The following is an 18,893-nucleotide window of genomic DNA, read 5'->3' on the forward strand; positions in this document are numbered from 1 at the left end:
TATTGATAGTTTCTCGCTGTCCGTGTAGAGTTTCGCGTGTATTATTGATAGTTTCTCTCTGTCCGTGTAGAGTTTCGCATGTATAGTAGTATTGATAGTTTCTCGCTGTCTGGTAGAGTTTCGCGTGTATTGTAGTATTGATAGTTTCTCGCTGTCCGTATAGAGTTTCGCGTGTATAGTAGTATTGATAGTTTCTCGCTGTCCGTGTAGAGTTTCGCGTGTATTATTGATAGTTTCTCGCTGTCCGTGTAGAGTTTCGCGTGTATTGTAGTATTGATAGTTTCTCGCTATATGTGTAGAGTTTTGCGTGTATTGTAGTATTGATAGTTTCTCGCTGTCCGTGTAGAGTTTCGCGTGTATTATTGATAGTTTCTCGCTGTCCGTGTAGAGTTTCGCATGTATTGTAGTATTGATAGTTTCTCGCTGTCTGTGTAAAGTTTCGCGTGTATTGTAGTATTTAGTAGTTTCTCGCTTTCCTTGTAGAGTTTCGCGTGTATACTAGTATTGATAGTTTCTCGCTGTCTGTTTAGAGTTTCGCGTGTATTGTAGTATTGATAGTTTCTCGCTGTCTGTGTAGAGTTTCGCGTGTATTGTAGTATTGATAGTTTCTCGCTGTCCGTGTAGAGTTTCGCGTGTATTGTAGTATTGATAGTTTCTCGCTGTCTGTGTAGAGTTTCGCGTGTATTATAGTATTGATAGTTTCTCGCTGTCCGTGTAGAGTTTCGCGTGTATTATTGATAGTTTCTCTCTGTCCGTGTAGAGTTTCGCATGTATTGTAGTATTGATAGTTTCTCGCTGTCTGTGTAAAGTTTCGCGTGTATTGTAGTATTTAGTAGTTTCTCGCTTTCCGTGTAGAGTTTCGCGTGTATACTAGTATTGATAGTTTCTCGCTGTCCGTGTAGAGTTTCGCGTGTATACTAGTATTGATAGTTTCTCGCTGTCTGTGTAGAGTTTCGCGTGTATTGTAGTATTGATAGTTCCTCGTTGTCTGTTAGAGTTTCGCGTGTATTGTAGTATTGATAGTTTCTCGCTGTCTGTGTAGAAATTCGCGTGTATTGTAGTATTGATAGTTTCTCGCTGTCCGTGTAGAGTTTCGCGTGTATTGTAGTATTGATAGTTTCTCGCTGTCCGTGTAGAGTTTCGCGTGTATTGTAGTATTGATAGTTTCTCGCTGTCCGTGTAGAGTTTCGCGTGTATAGTAGTATTGATAGTTTCTCGCTGTCCGTGTAGAGTTTCGCATGTATTGTAGTATTGATAGTTTCTCGCTGTCCGTTTAGAGTTTCGCGTGTATTGTAGTATTGATAGTTTCTCGCTGTCCGTGTAGAGTTTTGCGTGTATAGTAGTATTGATAGTTTCTCGCTGTCTGTGTAGAGTTTCGCGTGTATAGTAGTATTGATAGTTTCTCGCTGTCCGTGTAGAGTTTCGCGTGTATTGTAGTATTGATAGTTTCTCGCTGTCCGTGTAGAGTTTCGCGTGTATTATTGATAGTTTCTCGCTGTCCGTTTAGAGTTTCGCATGTATTGTAGTATTGTAGTTTCTCGCTGTCTGTGTAGAGTTTCGCGTGTATAGTAGTATTGATAGTTTCTCGCTGTCATTGAAGAGTTTCGCGTGTATTGTAGTATTGATAGTTTCTCGCTGTCCGTGTAGAGTTTCGCGTGTATAGTAGTATTGATAGTTTCTCGCTGTCTGCGTAGAGTTTCGCGTGTATTGTAGTATTGATAGTTTCTCGCTGTCCGTGTAGAGTTTCGCGTGTATAGTAGTATTGATAGTTTCTCGCTGTCCGTGTAGAGTTTCGCGTGTAGTATTGATAGTTTCTCGCTGTCCGTGTAGAGTTTCGCGTGTATTGTAGTATTGATAGTTTCTCGCTGTATGTGTAGAGTTTTGCGTGTATTGTAGTATTGATAGTTTCTCGCTGTCCGTGTAGAGTTTCGCGTGTATTATTGATAGTTTCTCGCTGTCCGTGTAGAGTTTCGCATGTATTGTAGTATTGATAGTTTCTCGCTGTCTGTGTAAAGTTTCGCGTGTATTGTAGTATTTAGTAGTTTCTCGCTTTCCGTGTAGAGTTTCGCGTGTATACTAGTATTGATAGTTTCTCGCTGTCTGTTTAGAGTTTTGCGTGTATTGTAGTATTGATAGTTTCTCGCTGTCCGTTTAGAGTTTCGCGTGTATTGTAGTATTGATAGTTTCTCGCTGTCTGTGTAGAGTTTCGCGTGTATAGTAGTATTTATAGTTTCTCGCTGTCTGCGTAAAGTTTTGCGTGTATTGTAGTATTGATAGTTTCTCGCTGTCTGTGTAGAGTTTCGCGTGTATACTAGTATTGATAGTTTCTCGCTGTCCGTGTAGAGTTTCGCATGTATTGTAGTGTTGATAGTTTCTCGCTGTCTGCATAGAGTTTCGCGTGTATTGTAGTATTGATAGTTTCTCGCTGTCCGTGTAGAGTTTCGCGTGTATAGTGGTATTGATAGTTTCTCGCTGTCTGTGTAGAGTTTCGCGTGTATAGTAGTATTGATAGTTTCTCGCTGTCCGTGTAGAGTTTCTCGTGTATTATTGATAGTTTCTCGCTGTCCGTGTAGAGATTCGCGTGTATTGTAGTATTGATAGTTTCTCGCTGTCTGTGTAGAGTTTCGCGTGTATACTAGTATTGATAGTTTCTCGCTGTCCGTGTAGAGTTTCGCATGTATTGTAGTGTTGATAGTTTCTCGCTGTCTGCATAGAGTTTGGCGTGTATTGTAGTATTGATAGTTTCTCGCTGTCCGTGTAGAGTTTCGCGTGTATAGTAGTATTGATAGTTTCTCGCTGTCTGTGTAGAGTTTCGCGTGTATAGTAGTATTGATAGTTTCTCGCTGTCCGTGAAGAGTTTCGCGTGTATTGTAGTATTGATAGTTTCTCGCTGTCCGTGTAGAGTTTCGCGTGTATAGTAGTATTGATAGTTTCTCGCTGTCTGCGTAGAGTTTCGCGTGTATTGTAGTATTGATAGTTTCTCGCTGTCCGTGTAGAGTTTCGCGTGTATAGTAGTATTGATAGTTTCTTGCTGTCCGTGTAGAGTTTCGCGTGTATTATTGATAGTTTCTCGCTGTCCGTGTAGAGTTTCGCGTGTATTGTAGTATTGATAGTTTCTCGCTATATGTGTAGAGTTTTGCGTGTATTGTAGTATTGATAGTTTCTCGCTGTCCTTGTAGAGTTTCGCGTGTATTATTGATAGTTTCTCGCTGTCCGTGTAGAGTTTCGCATGTATTGTAGTATTGATAGTTTCTCGCTGTCTGTGTAAAGTTTCGCGTGTATTGTAGTATTTAGTAGTTTCTCGCTTTCCTTGTAGAGTTTCGCGTGTATACTAGTATTGATAGTTTCTCGCTGTCTGTTTAGAGTTTCGCGTGTATTGTAGTATTTATAGTTTCTCGCTGTCCGTGTAGAGTTTCGCGTGTATAGTAGTATTGATAGTTTCTCGCTGTCTGTGTAGAGTTTCGCGTGTATAGTAGTATTGATAGTTTCTCGCTGTCTGCGTAGAGTTTCGCGTGTATTGTAGTATTGATAGTTTCTCGCTGTCCGTGTAGAGTTTCGCGTGTATAGTAGTATTGATAGTTTCTCGCTGTCCGTGTAGAGTTTCGCGTGTATTGTAGTATTGATAGTTTCTCGCTGTTCGTGTATAGTTTCGCATGTATTGTAGTATTGATAGTTTCTCGCTGTCTGTGTAAAGTTTCGCGTGTATTGTAGTATTTAGTAGTTTCTCGCTTTCCGTGTAGAGTTTCGCGTGTATACTAGTATTGATAGTTTCTCGCTGTCTGTTTAGAGTTTCGCGTGTATTGTAGTATTGATAGTTCCTCGTTGTCTGTGTAGAGTTTCTCGTGTATTGTAGTATTGATAGTTTCTCGCTGTCCGTGTAGAGTTTCGCGTGTATTATTGATAGTTTCTCGCTGTCCGTGTAGAGTTTCGCGTGTATTGTAGTATTGATAGTTTCTCGCTGTCTGTGTAGAGTTTCGCGTGTATTGTAGTATTTAGTAGTTTCTCGCTTTCCTTGTAGAGTTTCGCGTGTATACTAGTATTGATAGTTTCTCGCTGTCTGTTTAGAGTTTCGCGTGTATTGTAGTATTTATAGTTTCTCGCTGTCCGTGTAGAGTTTCGCGTGTATAGTAGTATTGATAGTTTCTCGCTGTCTGTGTAGAGTTTCGCGTGTATACTAGTATTGATAGTTTCTCGCTGTCCGTGTAGAGTTTCGCGTGTATAGTAGTATTGATAGTTTCTCGCTGTCTGTGTAGAGTTTCGCGTGTATAGTAGTATTGATAGTTTCTCGCTGTCCGTGTAGAGTTTCGCGTTTATTGTAGTATTGATAGTTTCTCGCTGTATGTGTAGAGTTTTGCGTGTATTGTAGTATTGATAGTTTCTCGCTGTCCGTGTAGAGTTTCGCGTGTATTATTGATAGTTTCTCGCTGTCCGTGTAGAGTTTCGCATGTATTGTAGTATTGATAGTTTCTCGCTGTCTGTGTAAAGTTTCGCGTGTATTGTAGTATTTAGTAGTTTCTCGCTTTCCTTGTAGAGTTTCGCGTGTATACTAGTATTGATAGTTTCTCGCTGTCTGTTTAGAGTTTCGCGTGTATTGTAGTATTTATAGTTTCTCGCTGTCCGTGTAGAGTTTCGCGTGTATAGTAGTATTGATAGTTTCTCGCTGTCTGTGTAGAAATTCGCGTGTATTGTAGTATTGATAGTTTCTCGCTGTCCGTGTAGAGTTTCGCGTGTATTATTGATAGTTTCTCGCTGTCCGTGTAGAGTTTTGCATGTATTGTAGTATTGATAGTTTCTCGCTGTCTGTGTAAAGTTTCGCGTGTATTGTAGTATTTAGTAGTTTCTCGCTTACCGTGTAGAGTTTCGCATGTATACTAGTATTGATAGTTTCTCGCTGTCTGTTTAGAGTTTCGCGTGTATTGTAGTATTGATAGTTCCTCGTTGTCTGTTAGAGTTTCGCGTGTATTGTAGTATTGATAGTTTCTCGCTGTCTGTGTAGAAATTCGCGTGTATTGTAGTATTGATAGTTTCTCGCTGTCCGTGTAGAGTTTCGCGTGTATTGTAGTATTGATAGTTTCTCGCTGTCCGTGTAGAGTTTCGCGTGTATTGTAGTATTGATAGTTTCTCGCTGTCCGTGTAAGGTTTCGCATGTATTGTAGTATTGATAGTTTCTCGCTGTCCGTTTAGAGTTTCGCGTGTATTGTAGTATTGATAGTTTCTCGCTGTCTGTGTAGAGTTTCGCGTGTATAGTAGTATTGATAGTTTCTCGCTGTCTGCGTAGAGTTTCGCGTGTATTGTAGTATTGATAGTTTCTCGCTGTCCGTGTAGAGTTTCGCGTGTATAGTAGTATTGATAGTTTCTCGCTGTCCGTGTAGAGTTTCGCGTGTATTATTGATAGTTTCTCGCTGTCCGTGTAGAGTTTCGCGTGTATTGTAGTATTGATAGTTTCTCGCTGTCTGTGTAAAGTTTCGCGTGTATTGTAGTATTTAGTAGTTTCTCGCTTTCCGTGTAGAGTTTCGCGTGTATACTAGTATTGATAGTTTCTCGCTGTCTGTGTAGAGTTTCGCGTGTATACTAGTATTGATAGTTTCTCGCTGTCCGTGTAGAGTTTCGCGTGTATAGTAGTATTGATAGTTTCTCGCTGTCTGTGTAGAGTTTCGCGTGTATAGTAGTATTGATAGTTTCTCGCTGTCCGTGTAGAGTTTCGCGTGTATTGTAGTATTGATAGTTTCTCGCTGTCCGTGTAGAGTTTCGCGTGTTTATAGGAGTATTGATAGTTTCTCGCTGTCTGTGTAGAGTTTCGCGTGTATAGTAGTATTGATAGTTTCTCGCTGTCCGTGAAGAGTTTCGCGTGTATTGTAGTATTGATAGTTTCTCGCTGTCCGTGTAGAGTTTCGCGTGTATAGTAGTATTGATAGTTTCTCGTTGTCTGTGTAGAGTTTCGCGTGTATAGTAGTATTGATAGTTTCTCGCTGTCTGGTAGAGTTTCGCGTGTATTGTAGTATTGATAGTTTCTCGCTGTCCGTATAGAGTTTCGCGTGTATAGTAGTATTGATAGTTTCTCGCTGTCCGTGTAGAGTTTCGCGTGTATTATTGATAGTTTCTCGCTGTCCGTGTAGAGTTTCGCGTGTATTGTAGTATTGATAGTTTCTCGCTATATGTGTAGAGTTTTGCGTGTATTGTAGTATTGATAGTTTCTCGCTGTCCGTGTAGAGTTTCGCGTGTATTATTGATAGTTTCTCGCTGTCCGTGTAGAGTTTCGCATGTATTGTAGTATTGATAGTTTCTCGCTGTCTGTGTAAAGTTTCGCGTGTATTGTAGTATTTAGTAGTTTCTCGCTTTCCTTGTAGAGTTTCGCGTGTATACTAGTATTGATAGTTTCTCGCTGTCTGTTTAGAGTTTCGCGTGTATTGTAGTATTTATAGTTTCTCGCTGTCCGTGTAGGGTTTCGCATGTATTGTAGTATTGATAGTTTCTCGCTGTCTGTGTAAAGTTTCGCGTGTATTGTAGTATTTAGTAGTTTCTCGCTTTCCGTGTAGAGTTTCGCGTGTATACTAGTATTGATAGTTTCTCGCTGTCTGTGTAGAGTTTCGCGTGTATACTAGTATTGATAGTTTCTCGCTGTCTGTTTAGAGTTTCGCGTGTATTGTAGTATTGATAGTTTCTCGCTGTCCGTTTAGAGTTTCGCGTGTATTGTAGTATTGATAGTTTCTCGCTGTCTGTGTAGAGTTTCGCGTGTATAGTAGTATTTATAGTTTCTCGCTGTCTGCGTAGAGTTTTGCGTGTATTGTAGTATTGATAGTTTCTCGCTGTCTGTGTAGAGTTTCGCGTGTATACTAGTATTGATAGTTTCTCGCTATCTGTGTAGAGTTTCGCATGTATTGTAGTGTTGATAGTTTCTCGCTGTCTGCATAGAGTTTCGCGTGTATTGTAGTATTGATAGTTTCTCGCTGTCCGTGTAGAGTTTCGCGTGTATAGTGGTATTGATAGTTTCTCGCTGTCTGTGTAGAGTTTCGCGTGTATAGTAGTATTGATAGTTTCTCGCTGTCCGTGTAGAGTTTCTCGTGTATTATTGATAGTTTCTCGCTGTCCGTGTAGAGATTCGCGTGTATTGTAGTATTAATAGTTTCTCGCTGTCTGTGTAGAGTTTCGCGTGTATACTAGTATTGATAGTTTCTCGCTGTCCGTGTAGAGTTTCGCATGTATTGTAGTGTTGATAGTTTCTCGCTGTCTGCATAGAGTTTGGCGTGCATTGTAGTATTGATAGTTTCTCGCTGTCCGTGTAGAGTTTCGCGTGTATAGTAGTATTGATAGTTTCTTGCTGTCCGTGTAGAGTTTCGCGTGTATTATTGATAGTTTCTCGCTGTCCGTGTAGAGTTTCGCGTGTATTGTAGTATTGATAGTTTCTCGCTATATGTGTAGAGTTTTGCGTGTATTGTAGTATTGATAGTTTCTCGCTGTCCTTGTAGAGTTTCGCGTGTATTATTGATAGTTTCTCGCTGTCCGTGTAGAGTTTCGCATGTATTGTAGTATTGATAGTTTCTCGCTGTCTGTGTAAAGTTTCGCGTGTATTGTAGTATTTAGTAGTTTCTCGCTTTCCTTGTAGAGTTTCGCGTGTATACTAGTATTGATAGTTTCTCGCTGTCTGTTTAGAGTTTCGCGTGTATTGTAGTATTTATAGTTTCTCGCTGTCCGTGTAGGGTTTCGCATGTATTGTAGTATTGATAGTTTCTCGCTGTCTGTGTAAAGTTTCGCGTGTATTGTAGTATTTAGTAGTTTCTCGCTTTCCTTGTAGAGTTTCGCGTGTATACTAGTATTGATAGTTTCTCGCTGTCTGTTTAGAGTTTCGCGTGTATTGTAGTATTTATAGTTTCTCGCTGTCCGTGTAGGGTTTCGCATGTATTGTAGTATTGATAGTTTCTCGCTGTCTGTGTAAAGTTTCGCGTGTATTGTAGTATTTAGTAGTTTCTCGCTTTCCGTGTAGAGTTTCGCGTGTATACTAGTATTGATAGTTTCTCGCTGTCTGTGTAGAGTTTCGCGTGTATACTAGTATTGATAGTTTCTCGCTGTCTGTTTAGAGTTTCGCGTGTATTGTAGTATTGATAGTTTCTCGCTGTCCGTTTAGAGTTTCGCGTGTATTGTAGTATTGATAGTTTCTCGCTGTCTGTGTAGAGTTTCGCGTGTATAGTAGTATTTATAGTTTCTCGCTGTCTGCGTAGAGTTTTGCGTGTATTGTAGTATTGATAGTTTCTCGCTGTCTGTGTAGAGTTTCGCGTGTATACTAGTATTGATAGTTTCTCGCTATCTGTGTAGAGTTTCGCATGTATTGTAGTGTTGATAGTTTCTCGCTGTCTGCATAGAGTTTCGCGTGTATAGTAGTATTGATAGTTTCTCGCTGTCTGTGTAGAGTTTCGCGTGTATACTAGTATTGATAGTTTCTCGCTGTCCGTGTAGAGTTTCGCATGTATTGTAGTGTTGATAGTTTCTCGCTGTCTGCATAGAGTTTGGCGTGCATTGTAGTATTGATAGTTTCTCGCTGTCCGTGTAGAGTTTCGCGTGTATAGTAGTATTGATAGTTTCTCGCTGTCTGTGTAGAGTTTCGCGTGTATAGTAGTATTGATAGTTTCTCGCTGTCCGTGAAGAGTTTCGCGTGTATTGTAGTATTGATAGTTTCTCGCTGTCCGTGTAGAGTTTCGCGTGTATAGTAGTATTGATAGTTTCTCGCTGTCTGTGTAGAGTTTCGCGTGTATAGTAGTATTGATAGTTTCTCGCTGTCTGCGTAGAGTTTCGCGTGTATTGTAGTATTGATAGTTTCTCGCTGTCCGTGTAGAGTTTCGCGTGTATAGTAGTATTGATAGTTTCTTGCTGTCCGTGTAGAGTTTCGCGTGTATTATTGATAGTTTCTCGCTGTCCGTGTAGAGTTTCGCGTGTATTGTAGTATTGATAGTTTCTCGCTATATGTGTAGAGTTTTGCGTGTATTGTAGTATTGATAGTTTCTCGCTGTCCTTGTAGAGTTTCGCGTGTATTATTGATAGTTTCTCGCTGTCCGTGTAGAGTTTCGCATGTATTGTAGTATTGATAGTTTCTCGCTGTCTGTGTAAAGTTTCGCGTGTATTGTAGTATTTAGTAGTTTCTCGCTTTCCTTGTAGAGTTTCGCGTGTATACTAGTATTGATAGTTTCTCGCTGTCTGTTTAGAGTTTCGCGTGTATTGTAGTATTTATAGTTTCTCGCTGTCCGTGTAGGGTTTCGCATGTATTGTAGTATTGATAGTTTCTCGCTGTCTGTGTAAAGTTTCGCGTGTATTGTAGTATTTAGTAGTTTCTCGCTTTCCTTGTAGAGTTTCGCGTGTATACTAGTATTGATAGTTTCTCGCTGTCTGTTTAGAGTTTCGCGTGTATTGTAGTATTTATAGTTTCTCGCTGTCCGTGTAGGGTTTCGCATGTATTGTAGTATTGATAGTTTCTCGCTGTCTGTGTAAAGTTTCGCGTGTATTGTAGTATTTAGTAGTTTCTCGCTTTCCGTGTAGAGTTTCGCGTGTATACTAGTATTGATAGTTTCTCGCTGTCTGTGTAGAGTTTCGCGTGTATACTAGTATTGATAGTTTCTCGCTGTCTGTTTAGAGTTTCGCGTGTATTGTAGTATTGATAGTTTCTCGCTGTCCGTTTAGAGTTTCGCGTGTATTGTAGTATTGATAGTTTCTCGCTGTCTGTGTAGAGTTTCGCGTGTATAGTAGTATTTATAGTTTCTCGCTGTCTGCGTAGAGTTTTGCGTGTATTGTAGTATTGATAGTTTCTCGCTGTCTGTGTAGAGTTTCGCGTGTATACTAGTATTGATAGTTTCTCGCTGTCCGTGTAGAGTTTCGCATGTATTGTAGTGTTGATAGTTTCTCGCTGTCTGCATAGAGTTTCGCGTGTATTGTAGTATTGATAGTTTCTCGCTGTCCGTGTAGAGTTTCGCGTGTATAGTGGTATTGATAGTTTCTCGCTGTCTGTGTAGAGTTTCGCGTGTATAGTAGTATTGATAGTTTCTCGCTGTCCGTGTAGAGTTTCTCGTGTATTATTGATAGTTTCTCGCTGTCCGTGTAGAGATTCGCGTGTATTGTAGTATTGATAGTTTCTCGCTGTCTGTGTAGAGTTTCGCGTGTATACTAGTATTGATAGTTTCTCGCTGTCCGTGTAGAGTTTCGCATGTATTGTAGTGTTGATAGTTTCTCGCTGTCTGCATAGAGTTTGGCGTGTATTGTAGTATTGATAGTTTCTCGCTGTCCGTGTAGAGTTTCGCGTGTATAGTAGTATTGATAGTTTCTCGCTGTCTGTGTAGAGTTTCGCGTGTATAGTAGTATTGATAGTTTCTCGCTGTCCGTGAAGAGTTTCGCGTGTATTGTAGTATTGATAGTTTCTCGCTGTCCGTGTAGAGTTTCGCGTGTATAGTAGTATTGATAGTTTCTCGCTGTCTGTGTAGAGTTTCGCGTGTATAGTAGTATTGATAGTTTCTCGCTGTCTGCGTAGAGTTTCGCGTGTATTGTAGTATTGATAGTTTCTCGCTGTCCGTGTAGAGTTTCGCGTGTATAGTAGTATTGATAGTTTCTTGCTGTCCGTGTAGAGTTTCGCGTGTATTATTGATAGTTTCTCGCTGTCCGTGTAGAGTTTCGCGTGTATTGTAGTATTGATAGTTTCTCGCTATATGTGTAGAGTTTTGCGTGTATTGTAGTATTGATAGTTTCTCGCTGTCCTTGTAGAGTTTCGCGTGTATTATTGATAGTTTCTCGCTGTCCGTGTAGAGTTTCGCATGTATTGTAGTATTGATAGTTTCTCGCTGTCTGTGTAAAGTTTCGCGTGTATTGTAGTATTTAGTAGTTTCTCGCTTTCCTTGTAGAGTTTCGCGTGTATACTAGTATTGATAGTTTCTCGCTGTCTGTTTAGAGTTTCGCCTGTATTGTAGTATTTATAGTTTCTCGCTGTCCGTGTAGGGTTTCGCATGTATTGTAGTATTGATAGTTTCTCGCTGTCTGTGTAAAGTTTCGCGTGTATTGTAGTATTTAGTAGTTTCTCGCTTTCCGTGTAGAGTTTCGCGTGTATACTAGTATTGATAGTTTCTCGCTGTCTGTGTAGAGTTTCGCGTGTATACTAGTATTGATAGTTTCTCGCTGTCTGTTTAGAGTTTCGCGTGTATAGTGGTATTGATAGTTTCTCGCTGTCTGTGTAGAGTTTCGCGTGTATAGTAGTATTGATAGTTTCTCGCTGTCCGTGTAGAGTTTCTCGTGTATTATTGATAGTTTCTCGCTGTCCGTGTAGAGATTCGCGTGTATTGTAGTATTGATAGTTTCTCGCTGTCCGTGTAGAGTTTCGCATGTATTGTAGTGTTGATAGTTTCTCGCTGTCTGCATAGAGTTTGGCGTGTATTGTAGTATTGATAGTTTCTCGCTGTCCGTGTAGAGTTTCGCGTGTATAGTAGTATTGATAGTTTCTCGCTGTCTGTGTAGAGTTTCGCGTGTATAGTAGTATTGATAGTTTCTCGCTGTCCGTGAAGAGTTTCGCGTGTATTGTAGTATTGATAGTTTCTCGCTGTCCGTGTAGAGTTTCGCGTGTATAGTAGTATTGATAGTTTCTCGCTGTCTGTGTAGAGTTTCGCGTGTATAGTAGTATTGATAGTTTCTCGCTGTCTGCGTAGAGTTTCGCGTGTATTGTAGTATTGATAGTTTCTCGCTGTCCGTGTAGAGTTTCGCGTGTATAGTAGTATTGATAGTTTCTTGCTGTCCGTGTAGAGTTTCACGTGTATTATTGATAGTTTCTCGCTGTCCGTGTAGAGTTTCGCGTGTATTGTAGTATTGATAGTTTCTCGCTATATGTGTAGAGTTTTGCGTGTATTGTAGTATTGATAGTTTCTCGCTGTCCGTGTAGAGTTTCGCGTGTATTATTGATAGTTTCTCGCTGTCCGTGTAGAGTTTCGCATGTATTGTAGTATTGATAGTTTCTCGCTGTCTGTGTAAAGTTTCGCGTGTATTGTAGTATTTAGTAGTTTCTTGCTTTCCTTGTAGAGTTTCGCGTGTATACTAGTATTGATAGTTTCTCGCTGTCTGTTTAGAGTTTCGCGTGTATTGTAGTATTTATAGTTTCTCGCTGTCCGTGTAGGGTTTCGCATGTATTGTAGTATTGATAGTTTCTCGCTGTCTGTGTAAAGTTTCGCGTGTATTGTAGTATTTAGTAGTTTCTCGCTTTCCGTGTAGAGTTTCGCGTGTATACTAGTATTGATAGTTTCTCGCTGTCTGTGTAGAGTTTCGCGTGTATACTAGTATTGATAGTTTCTCGCTGTCTGTTTAGAGTTTCGCGTGTATTGTAGTATTGATAGTTTCTCGCTGTCTGTGTAGAGTTTCGCGTGTATAGTAGTATTTATAGTTTCTCGCTGTCTGCGTAGAGTTTTGCGTGTATTGTAGTATTGATAGTTTCTCGCTGTCTGTGTAGAGTTTCGCGTGTATACTAGTATTGATAGTTTCTCGCTGTCCGTGTAGAGTTTCGCATGTATTGTAGTGTTGATAGTTTCTCGCTGTCTGCATAGAGTTTCGCGTGTATTGTAGTATTGATAGTTCCTCGTTGTCTGTTAGAGTTTCGCGTGTATTGTAGCATTGATAGTTTCTCGCTGTCTGTGTAGAAATTCGCGTGTATTGTAGTATTGATAGTTTCTCGCTGTCCGTGTAGAGTTTCGCGTGTATTGTAGTATTGATAGTTTCTCGCTGTCCGTGTAGAGTTTCGCATGTATTGTAGTATTGATAGTTTCTCGCTGTCCGTGTAGAGTTTCGCGTGTATTGTAGTATTGATAGTTTCTCGCTGTCCGTGTAGAGTTTCGCATGTATTGTAGTATTGATAGTTTCTCGCTGTCTGTGTAGGGTTTCGCATGTATTGTAGTATTGATAGTTTCTCGCTGTCCGTGTAGAGTTTCGCATGTATTGTAGTGTTGATAGTTTCTCGCTGTCTGCATAGAGTTTGGCGTGTATTGTAGTATTGATAGTTTCTCGCTGTCCGTGTAGAGTTTCGCGTGTATTGTAGTATTGATAGTTTCTCGCTGTCTGTGTAGAGTTTCGCGTGTATACTAGTATTGATAGTTTCTCGCTGTCCGTGTAGAGTTTCGCATGTATTGTAGTGTTGATAGTTTCTCGCTGTCTGCATAGAGTTTCGCGTGTATTGTAGTATTTATAGTTTCTCGCTGTCCGTGTAGAGTTTCGCGTGTATAGTAGTATTGATAGTTTCTCGCTGTCTGTGTAGAGTTTCGCGTGTATAGTAGTATTGATAGTTTCTCGCTGTCCGTGTAGAGTTTCGCGTGTATTGTAGTATTGATAGTTTCTCGCTGTCTGTGTAGAGTTTCGCGTGTATACTAGTATTGATAGTTTCTCACTGTCCGTGTAGAGTTTCGCATGTATTGTAGTGTTGATAGTTTCTCGCTGTCGTCATAGAGTTTCGCGTGTATTGTAGTATTGATAGTTTCTCGCTGTCCGTGTAGAGTTTCGCGTGTATAGTAGTATTGATAGTTTCTCCCTGTCCGTGTAAAGTTTCGCGTGTTTATTAGTATTGATAGTTTCTCGCTGTCTGTGTAGAGTTTCGCGTCTATTGTAGTATTTATAGTTTCTCGCTGTGTATTGCTAGTTTCGCGTGTATTGTAGTATTGATAGTTTCTCCCTGTCTGTGTAGAGTTTCGCGTGTATTGTAGTATTGATAGTTTGTCGCTGTCTGTTTAGAGTTTCGCGTGTATTGTCATGGGAATAATGAGCAAACAGCTTACGATGGAGATGGAGACGATGTACGATCACTTCGACACGAAACTGACGGAGACATTCAAGAAGGAGCGGCGACGATCTCGTTTCAGTAAGACGAAAGGCCTGCGGGAAGAAGGGAGGGAGAGGTGTGGATAAAGATGGGAGGGGAGGGCAAGGGAGTGGAGGTGAAGGGGGGAGGGGAGGGGAAGGAAAAAGAGAGGGGAGGGGTGTTAATAAAGATGGGAGGGGAGGTAAAGGGAGTGGAAGTGAAGGGCGGACAGGAGGAAAGGGAAAAGGAGAGGGGAAAACTGTGGATAAAGATGGGAGGGGAGGAGAGGGAGTGGAGGTGAATGAAGGTGGGGAGGGGAGGAAAAAGACAAAACGACTTTCTCAAAGTCTGTTGGTCGGCATTTTAAAAATAAGCTTTAGCACGCTAAGCTTGTTTGTCTTGTTTACTTTGAAAAATACCCATTAGATCGCGATGGTGTTTTGGTATTCCTGTGGCCTTCGTTGTTAAAACAACAAAAACACACAGGATAGCCGGAATTTTGTTAACAGGCGTTTCTTGATATTAAGGGTTGTACCGAACCGTCGCCGCGCTGATTGTGCTGATTGCTCTCGTCACAGTCCTACTCTTCCAGATCTATTACCCAGGCTCCGCGCTAAGGCAGTTTGAATGCAAGCGAGGCAGCATACGTGACCATTACTCGAGCTTCGTCTTCGTTCCTTATTCGTCGATAACTACTGTGAGTATCATTTGGACTCCAATGGAATATCATATAGCGGGAAACTAATGCACACCAAAACACGATGGAATCCTCGCAGTTTATATATTTTGTAAAACTTTGTCTTGGTGGTCACGGTAGCGCGCGTCGCATGGTAAGCTTTGTCTTGGCGGTCACGGTAGCGCGCGTCGCATGGTTAGCTTTGTCTTGGTGGTCACGGTAACGCTCGTCGCATGGTTAGCTTTGTCTCGGTAGTCACGGTAGCGCGCGTCGCATGGTAAACTTTGTCTGAGTGGTCACGGTAGCGCGCGTCGCATTGTAAACTTTGTCTTGGTGGCCACGGTAGCGCGCTTTATTTGTTTTGGTGACCACGGTAGCGCGTCGCATGGTTAACTTTGTCTTGGTGACCACAGTAGCGCGCTCCTCATGGTAAAATTATCTTAGTGGTCACGGTGGCGCGCGTCGCATGGTAAACTTTGTCTAAGTGGTCACGGAAGCGCGCGTCGTACAATACAATAAGCGGTAACCATGGAGTTCATATGGGTTTTTCACTTCACCAAATAGTATAAAAGTAGGGTTGGTTGTACTGTCTAATTGTTTGCAAAGGGAACTGGTAAAGGAGGGATTACTTGGTAAATTAAAACATGTGAACTAATATACATCTTTTCCTGCTCCCTAAACGACCGCATACAAGATTTTGTGCCGCAAATAAGAAGATTTTAATAAGAAAAGCATCTGGTGATTTATATATGTGGGCTCATCTCAGGGTAATTTTAAGATGGGGGAGGGGGCTTAAAAGGGTAACCGCAGGTTTTGCTGTCTTCACGGGAACATCCCATTCAAAGAAACTTTTTCTACTACATTTAAGAGTTTATTACGGACGTTTTTATTTCAGAGAGTGGCCGTGTACGGCGTCCTGTTCCCTGGTTGGAAATCCTTACAGCATAAGTTCCCGGAATTAACCGACGATGTACCGCCGCTGAACGCTACCGAATGTAAGTTCCGCGATGGCCTATTTATTGTAACAGCTTCCACCAGCTATACTGGTGCGGAAGGCACATTAGAGCTAGGGTCCACATCAAGTGCCCCCTTGTGTGTATTGTTAGTAAGCACTGTCACTGGGGGTGGTCACTGCCAGAGGGTTTATTGCGTCCCCAGTGGTTCTTTAACGTCCCTTTGGTTCAGGTTAATGAAGGACAGCTTGAAGAGACGGGACCTTTGATTTGGTGTCCTTATCCGAGAAAACTAGAAACACGGGAAAAAAACTTCAACTCACTTGTGACAAAAATCCGAATCAAGGCAGAAACCCGGAAAGAAAATCCCCAGTTTGAGCCAGGATTCGAACCTGGGCCACAGCGGTGATGAGTTGCCGACGAGCTAACATACCCGTGCTTCCACCTCCTTCGCAAAGGAATGAGTGACCATCAAAAAATAGGACACAAGTAAAACTTTCTCACTTTTCTTGTTTTGGGAATTATAAATTCCATTGTAGTTGTACCATCGGCATTCTTGTTGCCGAGTGCTTTTAGTAGTAGTTATATTAGTATTCTGTTAGGTTGTCTGGATGGGAAGCGCTATTACAGATCATACAAGCATTTTGTTAAAATCGAGATACTAAACTGTTCGTCTGTATTCTTACGTTGTGCGGGAGATTGGGTCGAGCACGATGGGACAATTTTAGGGGACGCAATTCAACATAGCCTCGTAATCATGTTGATGTGATACTGAATGAAAGCTAGAAAATGAAAGCTTGTAAATTCCCGGAATATCTTCGTTGTTAGTTGAATTGCGTTTTAAGCTCGCCTCAACATTCCCATCGCTTATCAACTCTCCCTAATCTCACGCGCAACGTAAGAATGCTGAATTTGAAAGGAGACTTTTAAAGAAACATTCAATTTTATTGCAGTTCATACAGTGAAGACATTTTATTATCTGAACGTCGCGAGGTGTGCAGCAAGCCACGAAAAGTGGATTACCGGACATGGATTCGGACCGGCCTTTTACGTCATCAATCACAACTGCAGCGCTGTGTTCTATTACCAAAGTGCCCCGCCTGCAGGATGGAGAAGCTACAAATCCGTCGACAGGTTACGATGTCACCCTGCCAGCGATTTCAAGGAATGAAGGGGTGGAGGTTTTATTAGTATTATTTTATCTATACTTCCCCCTTTATACCCCCTGACGGGTTGTAAATGTGCCGAGGCGACAAATAATATGAACTGAAACAAGTAACCCTAGATCTCCTTCTTTTTAAAATAATAACATAAATAATTTAAGTGTGATTTTGAATTATGTTCAAAAGTAAAAAAAAAGGCATAGCTGTTTTAAACAACATTGGGTCCTTATAAGTTTATAAAATATGTGTTTTGTTACTCGTCACACGCTAATGATTAACTTCTGTTCGGCATCAAGTTAATTTATCAACAATGGCCGACTGAATATTTGGCTATGCCTGATATCAAAAAAAGTATTTGATCCGATCAAACCATTTATCTGTCTGTATATAGTACTTTTAGCTTCGAAAGCAAATCAAGCCTGATGCTCAGGCTTGTGTATCAGTTATATTTTAATGACTGATAATACCTTAATTGTTAAAGGCACTTGTCTTTGTGTGCCACTTAGGTTGTGTTCAATGCTAGATGACATTTTAGAAACAGTAAGACACCAGAATGTCCCCCGGAATTTTTTCCCCAACATATAAATGGGAATGGCAAAAGAGTAAGTTGACCTCAGCTCTTGACGAATTTATTGACCACGCCTCTTGACAAATTTGACCCCGCCTCTTGACAAATTTGACCACGCCTCTTGGCAAATTTGACCACGCCTCTTGACAAATTTGACCACGCCTCTTGACAAATTTGACCCCGCCTCTTGACTAATTTGACCCCGCCTCTTGACTAATTTGACCACGCCTCTTGGCAAATTTGACCACGCCTCTTGGCAAATTTGACCCCGCCTTTTGACAAATTTATTGACCCCGCCTCTTGACAAATTTGACCCCGCCTCTTGACAAATTTGACCACGCCTCTTGACAAATTTGACCACGCCTCTTGGCAAATTTGACCCTGCCTCATAACAAATTTGACCACGCCTCTTGGCAAATTTGACCCCGCCTCATAACAAATTTGACCACGCCTCTTGACAAATTTGACCACGCCTCTTGGCAAATTTGACCCCGCCTCATAACAAATTTGACCCCGCCTCATAGCAAATTTGACCACGCCTCATAACAAATTTGACCACGCCTCCTAACGAATTTGACCCCACCTTTTGACAAATTTGTCCCCATCTCTCTTGGCAAATTTGTTCCCGCCTCTTGACAAATTTGTTCCCGCCTCTTAACAAATTTGTTCCCGCCTCTTGACAAATTTGTTCCCGCCTCTTGACAAATTTGAGCTCGCCTCTTGACAAATTTGACCGCCCCTCTTGACAAATTTGACCCCGCCTCTTGACTAATTTGACCCCGCCTTTTGACTAATTTGACCCCGCCTCTTGACTAATTTGACCCCGCCTCTGGACAAATTTGACCCCGCCTCTGGACAAATTTGACCCCGCCTCTTGACAAATTTGACCACGCCTCTTGACAAATTTGACCACGCCTCTCGACAAACTTGACACCGCCTCTTGACAAATTTAACCCCGCCTCTCGACAAATTTGACCACGCCTCTTGACAAATTTGACCACGCCTCTTGACAAATTTGACCCCGCCTCTTGACTAATTTGTTCTCGCCTTTTGACAAATTTGACCCCGCCTCTTGACAAATTTGACCACGCCTCTTGACAAATTTGATCACGCCTCTTAACGATTTTTACCCAACCTTTTGTAAATATGACCCCACTTCTTGGCAAATTTTTTCCTGCCTTTTGAATTTGTCCCCGCCTCTCGACAAACTTGACCCCGTCTCTCGACAAACTTGACCCCGCCTCTTGACAAATTTGACCCCGCCTCTTAACTAATTTGTTCCCGCCTTTTGACAAATTTGACCACGCCTCTTGACAAATTTGACCACGCCTATTGGGAAGGCCTGACACGGCTCTAGTAGTATTGTGACAATGTATTCTAAGACTATCTGGTTAAGTTGATAGCCAACATCTATAGAGAATAGTACTTATTACTGTATTGAAAACACAGCTTGTTGTGATAAAGCACGAGTTATAAAGTTATCTCCTTACTCTCTTCACCTCTGTGATAGTTTAAGATATCGGGGCTTTTTTATTTAAGGATTGGGGATTGTTAAAAATTATCCACACCTAAAATGTAAATAAATTATTTAGAAATAAATAGCAAGTTGTTGCTTTATTTGTAAGATGATAGGGCTTGAACTCTCTTCATATTCCGATTGAACAATTCCATCTAACGAAATTCTTGTTTATTAAATAATGATTTAAATAATCAATAAATTGAATCAATTTATGGGCGT

At 41.2% G+C, this 18,893-nt stretch overlaps 1 protein-coding gene across 1 annotated transcript in view; it reads left to right on the forward strand.

The window, feature by feature from the left end:
* LOC5508718 overlaps positions 1 to 18,779 on the forward strand; it is a 40,300-nt gene extending 21,521 nt beyond the window's left edge. The window contains exons 9-12 of the mRNA XM_048727453.1: positions 13,729 to 13,855; positions 14,323 to 14,492; positions 15,367 to 15,466; positions 16,378 to 18,779. Of these exons, the coding sequence (XP_048583410.1) occupies positions 13,729 to 13,855; positions 14,323 to 14,492; positions 15,367 to 15,466; positions 16,378 to 16,595 (615 nt within the window). The 3' untranslated portion in view covers positions 16,596 to 18,779. The remainder of the gene's footprint in view (positions 1 to 13,728; positions 13,856 to 14,322; positions 14,493 to 15,366; positions 15,467 to 16,377) is intronic.
* The last annotated feature ends 114 nt before the right edge of the window (positions 18,780 to 18,893 follow it).

Source organism: Nematostella vectensis, chromosome 5 (genome assembly GCF_932526225.1).
Source record: "Nematostella vectensis chromosome 5, jaNemVect1.1, whole genome shotgun sequence".
NCBI classification, from domain to species: domain Eukaryota; kingdom Metazoa; phylum Cnidaria; class Anthozoa; order Actiniaria; family Edwardsiidae; genus Nematostella; species Nematostella vectensis.